The following is a 9,408-nucleotide window of genomic DNA, read 5'->3' as shown; positions in this document are numbered from 1 at the left end:
AATTTTTCCCCAATGCAATTTTTATATCACTGGCCCTGAGAAGAGTCATTAAAAGCATATCAAAGCCATGAGTGAGAATCTTGTACATAATTGGTTCACTGACTGGACAAGGGGAAGAAGCAACAAGGAAGCCTGCCTTTTCTGAGTAACTGGGTACCATATTTTCCTCACCATCCCTCTAATATAAAGTTATTGGTTGAAAGTCATTTAAGGTTACCTCCAAGATAAAAGCTCAAATCCTGATAAATATCTTCAAGTTCCTTTTTTCAATCCCCAGTAGTTTTTTTGAAATAAAGTCCACCATAAATTTGCTTGAATTGCTCTTATCTCATCTCAGCTTCTTTTGAGTCTATTTTTCCTTGCAGGCAGCAAGGAACTTCTTAAGTGCCAACAGGAGGGTTCTTTTTTAATGAATTTTCATGGTGTGGAACTACGTTCTAAGCCTCTCCTCTCTTTCCCAACACCCTACCATCAGTAGGAATTCTGCTGCTATAGCCGGAGTGAAGATTGACTCCCAAGAGATTTAGTTGAAATCCTCCAAAGTTGTGACCCCTCATCTCCCTTGATCAATTTCCTAACAATCCTCTCCTCTCACAAAACACAAATGCTTGTTCATATCATTTGGATAGTGATAAACTGACATTTGTGCACAATATGAAAATAAGAACCACCAAGTTTTTTAAGGGGTGTGACCATGATTCACATGCAGATGGGACCACATGGTATGATGAGCCTAGATTCCAAAGAGCAAGGGTATATGATGCAGAGAGACCATTTGGAAACCAATGAGCAGGGTGTCTAGGCTCACACCGGCAAGCTAGGACTTAGGTGGGTACAGGTTTTTATGAATGGGGGTTGGACATGGTGAATAGAATTCTGGCTTCCTCTCAAAGTGCACATCCACCTCATGTGTAGTGCATTTTAACACCTAGGAAAATCAGGACCCTAGGGTGTTAACCCCATTAACTTGTGAAAGCAGAATTTTTGTCTTCCTGTCTGTTATTTCTGTCCTTAAACCCACTGAGCCTAGACGGCTCTCACAAATTCCATATCCTCCAAAGAGTGTGCATATGTCACGTGTATGTGCAATTGTGTTTTGTGGTGAAGCCAAGATGCACACTTGAGTCTCTTTACTCGGAGTTCTTCTTACAGAGGTGAGTAACTAATAATAGCGTAATAAGTTACTTGTTTGATAGAGTTGCCAGAGAAACACAGGATACCAGTTAAATTTAAATTTCAGAAAACAGCAAACAAATTTACAGTAGAGGCATGTCCCAAATATTGCATGGGACACAATTTTCCTAAAAAATAATTCATTGTGTATCTTAAAATCAAGTTCAAGTGTGCATCCATTATTTGCTAAATCTGGCCACCTATTCTTTCATGTACTTTGAATTTTAAGGGACTGTAGAACTTTTTGTTCTAAGAATCTAGCCTCCAGAAATAAAGAGGAACCATGTTACCAGTACAAAGACAATCACTGTAGTATATATAAATAATATTACATATAAAATAAATATATTGGAACATGTATTAATTTTTAACCAGAAGAAAAGGCCTAGAGCGCTTTGTAAAAATGAAAATAGCATGCATTTGTTTTTGGTTGCATGATACATCTCTGGGAAGATTGAAAGGAAACAGACAACACTGGCGTCCTGTGGAGAAGAAGACTGTGCTCTGGGGGGAGAAAGCAGGAGAGACGCCTCACTGCATTTTCCATTTTGCACCATTTGACTGTGAACGATGCAAAGGCATTACTTGTTTAAAACATTATATTAAAATCAAAGGTTAACAATTAAACATTGAACATAAAACTCTGAAAGACAAAAAGTAGTGATTTCTGGTCTTGCCCTGTAGGATACAGGGCCTTGCCCTGATGGACCTTAGCGAAGGGGATGGTTTGTAAGGCTGGGCCGGCTGCATCTGCAGGGCTCCCAGCACTGGGCGGCACTTGGGGCCAGAGGACTGCTTCCTAAGGTATGATGTGCACACAGCCACCGAGCATGCTGCCTCTGCTGGGTCAGTCCTAATTTCAAACACTGGGTTCCGTGTGGCCATAAATTCGGAATATTTTTTCAGGCTGTATGGTCTGAATTTTGTTCAGAAAGTGTAGCCTGTGTTGAAGTCAACCAAAGACCAGATAGGAAGCAGGTTGAGGACCCAGAACTAGGGTGATGGATCAAGAAAGGAGATAAGGGCACATCAGGTAAAGACTTTGTGCTGTGAATCTAAAAACACCAAAGTATGCAGTGCCTAAGAGGCACACACCAATTGTGTTGCCTCTTAAATTTGAAAGGAACTGCGGGTTCTCGCCTACCTGTCAGAGCCCTCCATGGAATGTCCCCCATCCCCACCCACCCCAGCCCACCGGTCCTCGGCCCCTCCCCCGCTGCAGAATGTCTGGAGCCCTACATTCTACAGTTTAAACCCAAACCTTCCCTCCACTGGATGCTGAGCAGCTGTTGGAGGAGGTCAGTCTCTGGATTCTCGACTTGCCTTTTCTCATTGTGGAGGCTACTAGGCAGCGGTGGTCTGTGAATGAGCCTGCGGGGATGGCTTCAGTAGGAGGTAAGCCTATAGATTGGAGGGGGGATGTTTTAAACACCGAGATGTCCCTCAAAACTTGGGGTTAAACTGTGACACTGGGGAAACACGGTTTGACTGAAGTAGGGGAGGGAGGGAGCACTGGACCTCCAAGCACCTGTCACCTGGGAGGCTGGGAGCCCATGGGAACCTGTGAGGGCACTGGCAGGAGGGCTCCTAGAGGTGGGTCAGGGTGGCTCAGGGAAATGCCTGGGTGTGGAGAAAGGACGGCAGCAGGCACGTGGGTTCTTCCCAGAGGGGAGACAAGCCACTCCCACGTGTGTGTGGGGAGTAGTGGGCGATGTCGTGGGGGTGGCACAGGGTGGTCACGGGAAAGCCTAGTCCTGTGTGCTGTTCTTGGGGCACCTGGAGCTTGCCCCGCAGTATCTTTCTAAGGGACTTGACCTGAGTTCACTAGAGCTAATGGGGGCCATGGGAGGGTTTAGCCAGAAAGCTGTCCAGTGGGGCTGCCTGTGGCCAAGTCCACAATGAAATGTCCCCCCTGAGGGCTGGGCTGGAAGGTCCTCCAACTGCTGCAGCCCAGAGCTTCTCCCCTGCTTCCTGCCCAGAGCTCACTCCTCCTCAGCCCAGGGAGCTGCTTGTTGGCTTGGATTCCACAGGGGCAGGGCGGCCGGGTAACTTCCACCAAGAGAGGGCCCGGTTCCCTGAGCTGTCCCGAATCATTCCCCCTGTGGCCACCCAGGTCTTCAGACCGACTTCCTCTTGTCGAGCATCTCATGGCGCACCCTCTGCCCTGCCCTTTACCTTTGAGATGAGAGATTTGCTCATAGGCCACGTCCCTGCTTCAGCGACAGAAAACAGGTGTGGAGCCTGCGTGGTGTTCCGTGGAACGACTGTGAAGGCGGATTCCTTTTTAAGGGGGAAGGGGAGTGCACAGGGGCAGGAAGACCATGGTCTGTGTCAGTAGTAAACGTCCTAGGCTGCCTGTCCTGAGGAATTAGGGGCACGCGGTGTGCAGCCTGCTCTCCTGGACTAGGTCTGCTCCAGTTCCTCTGAGCAGGGATGTGTTCAGACAACTGTGTCCCACTGTCACCTGCTCATACCTGCTTCTTACTGGGCCTTCACTTTCCACTGTTGGGAGCTGGAAGGGGAAGGACCTCACACAGTCTGCAGTCCCATGACCCATCTAACAGGACAGCAGCTATGGAAGTTTCTGGAAACCCCTACCAACAGCCCCACTTTGCCGAATTCCATGGCCCTTCTCTAACCCTCTGCAGCCATTGCTGGCTGTGAAATGACAAGCTCCTGAGGGGCCAATAGTCTGAGCGCTGGGGCCGAGTGGCAGGACCTGGCCCGTGTTGAGTGTTCACTGTTGGTTCTGACACACATGTGCATGGTGGTCAGTGCATTCAAGGGTCAGATCAGGGCTCCTGTGCCTTCTTGTGGAGAGACATTACTCAAGTGTTTCTGTGTTGTTGTGCAAGCCCAGGACAGAAAGGGGGTGATTTATTGAGAAAAGGGAAGACTGAGGAGCAGATGGGGCCTTAATATTTCAGACACGGCCTGTTCTCAGAGGCCCTTTGGGTGCCTAGAACTTGCCTTGGAGAAGGTCACTGCCGGAGTGGGTCTGCCTGGGGTCCTTGCCCCCAGAGCTGACTGCTGCCCAGGGCCAGGCCTGAGACTGGCAGGGTCGGTGCCAGGGAATCCTTAGGGCGGATCTCAGGGTCAGCGCTGGCTGGGGCCATTTCTCCTCGCAGACAGTGGTCAGGGAGCCTTGGCGCTGGGGAGCAAGCTCTCCAGTGGAGTAATTCCCAATTGGAGGTCAGAGCGTGACAATGACCTGAGGACATCTGCCATCTCCGCAGTTTGCCCATCCCAATGGCCCTCCCCTGTGAGACTCACTGCTCTGACTCCCCAGTGGCTACAGGGGCCCAGAGCGCCTCAGTCCTGTTTGCTGGTTCTCCTCCTCCCTTCACCCTTTCCTTTGTCTCAACAGCATCTACAGTGCTGGGAGCGGATGTGACCCTGAAGCCCGGTGCCTCCGTCACTCCTTTCACAGCACAGCCCTTTCCCCCGCCCACTACTGGCCCTGCACACCAGCCCCCTGGGGAGCAGCACCTGCCGCCCCTCAGGACCCCGTCATTCCCTCCTGGCTGCCCCCTGGTGCTGCCTGCTTTGCCCAGGACACCTTTGGTGGCAGGAAATGCTGGTCAAGGCCCCGTTGGGCCTGGGGCTTGTAACATCATGGACCAGGTCAGGTCAGAAGGGGGACGACCACAGCCCTCCCAGACTCAGACCATTGTCCTGACTCAGGCCCCACCCAACTGGAATGCTCCAGGGACCACCTGTGGGGGTGCTGTGTGTCCTGCACCCCTCTTCTTGGAAGCCTCTGCGGTGGAGACGATTATGCCCCCCTCGGCTTTTGGGGGCACCCAGGCGGGCGATGGAGGCTGGTGTCCCAGCCTTCCTCCTCAAGCTCCACCACCAGCTGCCCAGCTGGCCCCCATCGTCCCCTCTGTGAATGCTGGGGTTTCGAGGAAGGGTGGCCTGGCCACCTCCCAGTCCAAGACCTCGCCGGATGATTCCTGTAACCCCAACAGTGTGTACAAAAATTTCCGACGTTGGCAGCGCTTCAAGGCCCTGGCCCGGAGGCACCTTCCCCAGAGTCCTGATGCAGAAGCTCTGTCCTGCTTCCTCATGTGAGTGCCCTGGGCAGGGCAGGGGGCGCCTGGAGCTTTCACTCAAAGAGGAGCTGGGAGGGACCTGCAGGCGGGCTGATCCCGGGACGCTGGCGGGAAGGTTGAGGGTGGGGTCGCTGCTCTCAGAAGGCACATTCTTCGCCACACGCATCACCCGCCGCATGTATGGCTTCCTCACTGGTGCTTTCCCGCAACTGAGCTCACCGTCCTGAGCCCTGATCCTCCTCCTAGAGATGGAACCATGAGAGGCAGCTCCTCGCGCCCTCAGGCCCCTCATGACCAGACAATTCTACCTAATTCTGAGGATGTGGAGAAGGCTCCTTGGTCTAATGGTCTGTGCTAACCTGAGACGTGTCGGCAGGCTGCCTGGCGCAGGCCGCGTCTCCCTGAGGACAGGGTTATTGTTGTGAAAGGGCAGTCTTGACGAGGAAGCGCTCCATGGCCCGAGTGTCCCAGCGATGGGTGTGAGTGCAGGGTCAGCCTCTAGTCCCAGTTCCCGGGCTGGTGTGAATGTGAGGCCGTGACAACTGCAGCTGGAAGGCTTGTCTTTGCACACAGAGGCCTCCTCCCTCACCTGCCGGCGCTCAGTCCTGCCGGGTCGGGGTGGGAACCTGGCTCCGCTGAGCTGGGGTGGGCAGGCGGGTGGAGGCCAGGCTGCAGCCATGACTGACCCTGAGGCATTACAGCCCGGTGCTCCGGTCCCTCTCCCGCCTGAGGCCCACCATGACGCTGGAGGAGGGAATGTGGCGGGCCATGCAGGAATGGCAGCGCAAGAGCAACTTTGACCGGATGATCTATTATGAGATGGCAGAAAAGTGAGTCAGGGTCCTTGGTCCCCACAGCTGTGTGTGTGTAGGGGGCTGCCTGTGGGGCAGGGTCCAGCTGTGAGGTATCAGAGAGGAGGGTGGTGGGAGGGTGTCACTCAGCACAGGGTCCCCACAGCCCAGAGGCCCTTCTCTCCTGGGGAAGCCTCTCTCTCAGCTTCAGAGCGTGGGTGCTTCTGTCCCACCTCCCGGGAGCTCCCCCCTCCTCTGACCCTGACCCGTCCTGGGCTGGACATGGAGGCTCAGGACAGGCTGGGGGAGGTGCCCGCCCCGTGGGCAGACTGCAGCCAGAGGGGCTGTGCAGGAGTGTGCTCAGCCAGCCTCCTGCCTCCCCAGTGTCCGGGCCCTGACAGCCCCAAGGCCCTGGCTCTCCCATCCCCCCACCCGCTGCTGCCTTTCTGGGCTCCCGGGGCCTCCTTCTCAGCACAGCTGTGCCCCCCTCACCCCCAGGTTCATGGAGTTTGAGGCGGAGGAGCAGATGCAGATTCAGAAGTTGGAGTTGAAGAAGGGGGCGCACACCCAGCCCCCTCCTGCCCCACCGAGACCTGATCCTCGGGGGCCCCCAGGCCCAGTGGTGGGCGGGCAGCCAGGTAGGCCAGCAAGTTCCCACAGGAGCCCATGGCCAAAGGCAACAGGGCCTAGGGCAGGCCACTGTCCCACCCACATGGGCCCTTCGCCTTCAGGGGGGCTTTGGTCTTTCAAGGCAAACAACCCTGAGAGCCGGGCCTCTGGTCCTTTGTCACCAAGGGGTCTGGACCTGGTCCACTTTCTCATCCCCTCTCCCCGCTCCCTGTCAAAGGCCCCACATGAAGTCTGCTGAGAAGCGGGTTGGCTGCGGGGCCCTTTGGAGATTCGGTGGCTCCACACGTCCTCATACATGACTCTCTTGGATACTCTCCCTGTCCTCTCTCCTCACATACTAGTAGTCACCAGGCTTCAGGTGGCCCCAATCCAGTCACACCCACACACTGCCCTCAGCATCGCATGCTCCTGAGGTGGGAGCTTTATCCCCTCATGCTCCCTCCTCTTCCCTCTCTGCCCAGCGTGCACACCCAGGAAGGCCTTACCCAGTGCCCAGCACATCCGAAGACACCAACGGCCCCAGGAGACCAAGTCATCCAGTGAGATCCCCCCGGAGGCGGTGAGAGAGTACATGGACATCATGGACAATCTGCTGGGCCTGCCGCACTCAGCCACAGAGGCGCCAGGTGGAGGATGGGAGGATGAAGTAAAGGAGTGGCTGCAGGACGAGGGTCTCCTGAGCTACCTGGACCAGCTGTGCTCCCAGGAAGACTTTGTCACCCAGGTGGGCTGGCTGGCAGCTCCGGGTCTGAAGATCCCAGAGGGAGGCGCTGCAGCACCCAGACCCGGGTTCTCCCAGGCTGATGGGATTGGGCTCTGCTCTTTGTTCCTGAGCTGGGCACATGAGAGTGTGTGTCTGTGTGTGCATGTGTGCACTTTATATGGGTGTGGTGTGTGTGCTGTGTTCATGTGGGTGTGCCTGTGTGTGTGTGCATGTATGTGCATGTATGTGTGTGTGTGTGTGTGTGTGCGTGTGTGCACCTGATGACCATGATGGAGTAAAACACCCACCTGTGCAGGAGGCCGGGTGGGTCTTGGCTTTCCCATTTGTGCTCCAGGCCCCGCTGACTCCCAGTTTGCTCCCTGCCAAGGGGCTCACAGCCGCTTCCTTCTGTCCCAGGTGGAGGCGGTCATTCACCCCCAATTCATGGAACAAATAATTTCCCCAGACACACAGCAGGATCCCTTGGCCCTAGTTGAGGAGTTGGAGCAGGAGGAAGGGCTCACTGCTGCCCAGGTGAGCCAGGGGAGGCTGGGACCTTAGGGAGATGGAAGGGGGACTCCAAGTGAGCCATAGCACCCAGGGACCCCAGGGGAGTTAGAGGAGGGACTGGCCCTGGTGAGTCAAGGAGGGAGGAGCTCCAGGTAGATTGAGGGTTCAGGAGAGCCAGGGGATGGTGCACTCAGGTAAACCAGGGCAGGGGGCAACCCAGAACCAGGACACACAGGCCTCTGTCCACGCCACCCCTGCCTGTAGGCACCGAGGGGCCAGCCCTGGGTGGGAGCAGGGCAGGACAACAAGAAGGAGAGGACAACAGAGAGGAGGGGGTGGGAGCCCAGAAGGGGAGGGGACACCAAGCTGGGAATATGGCACAGGGGACAGAGGAGAGCCACATGACTGTCATGGATTTGAGTCACGGTATCACCTCCCCCTCCTCCCCCCAGTACCATTGTCCTATCACCCACACTCCTCCTCCTCACACACGTGAGCGACGCCAGCTCACTGTCCCTTCTTCCTCCCAGCTGGTAGAGAAGCGACTCCTGGCCTCCAAGGAGGAGGGCGTGCAGGCACCCCCGAGTCACGGTGCTCCCCTGTTGAACTCAAGTTCTTCTGAGTCTGAGATCGGCCAAGATGCCCAGAGGCGTGACCGTGGCCCCCAGCTGGGTGTCAGTGACAAAGCCTGCCCACCAGAGACTGACTTCAAGGACCAGCAAAGGCGCGGCCCAGTAGACGCCCACCGGCCCAGGCCCCAGGCTTCTGCTGTCTCTGCGGGGCGTCAGGAGCACCCACAACTCCGGGCTCGATGCCCCCCCTCTGCTCCCCAGGGCAACGGGCCTGCTTACTGTGCACTGGGCCCCAGGGAGGCCTGCGTCCCCAGAGAGGCCTCTCTTGTCAGAGAGACTCTTGAGCCAGACAGGTTCAGTGAGGATGAGGAGGACCTCCCCAGCTTGGCCTTCCTCTTGGGCTCTCCTAATAGCCTGCTGCCCTGTGGGCTCTCTCTGAGTCCTGTCCCTGCCTCGGGCCTTGCCTGCCCTGGAGGTCGGGGGCCCCGGGGCGCTGCCCAGTCCCAGTTCTTTCAGACACTAGGTCTCACCCGAGCTTCACCTGCAGCTTCCAAATCTCGGAAGCGTGCTCTGGCGGGAGGCCCCACCCATGCTGAGAAGACCCCCCGCCCAAGGGTCAACCTGGGGGTCTGTGGGAGGCCAGTACTGGCTCTGGAGCTGGTTTGCGCCTCACAGCCTCAAAAGAAAAAGTGTGACCTGGCTGTCACAGGGAGGAGTAATAAGTGACACTGCAGCCAGTAGGGAGCAGTGGGTGTCCCTCCCACTGCCAGCCACCTGCGGGGCATGCTTCCTGTGACCTGGCTGTCCCCCAGTGGAGCCAAGGGCTGCTCCTCATCCCAGGGCAGTCCCTGGCTGCCCCCAGGGATGATCCTGGCTGTTCTACTCACATGAGAAATAGGGATGGAAGGCAGGACCGTTAGGGTGGGGGTGGGCCTGGGTTTGGGGGTAGGAGCAGCACCTTTGGGGCACTGTGT

General features: G+C 56.0%; 1 protein-coding gene across 1 annotated transcript; it reads left to right on the top strand.

Annotated features, from left to right (window-relative positions):
• The first annotated feature begins 2,552 nt into the window (after positions 1 to 2,552).
• LOC138998971 (NUT family member 2G-like) lies at positions 2,553 to 9,175 on the top strand. Its single transcript, XM_070400997.1, is given in 7 exon segments — positions 2,553 to 2,568; positions 4,541 to 5,243; positions 5,930 to 6,058; positions 6,518 to 6,657; positions 7,111 to 7,373; positions 7,770 to 7,886; positions 8,393 to 9,175. Coding segments are annotated over 7 exon segments (2,151 nt in total).
• The last annotated feature ends 233 nt before the right edge of the window (positions 9,176 to 9,408 follow it).

The sequence above is a fragment of the Myotis yumanensis genome, unplaced genomic scaffold, assembly GCF_028538775.1.
Source record: "Myotis yumanensis isolate MYYU_CA2020_CCGP unplaced genomic scaffold, mMyoYum1.0.hap1 SCAF_21, whole genome shotgun sequence".
Taxonomy (NCBI): Eukaryota; Metazoa; Chordata; class Mammalia; order Chiroptera; family Vespertilionidae; genus Myotis; species Myotis yumanensis.
The sequence above is the reverse complement of the archived record's forward strand: the minus strand, read 5'-3'. Positions and strand labels throughout refer to the sequence as shown.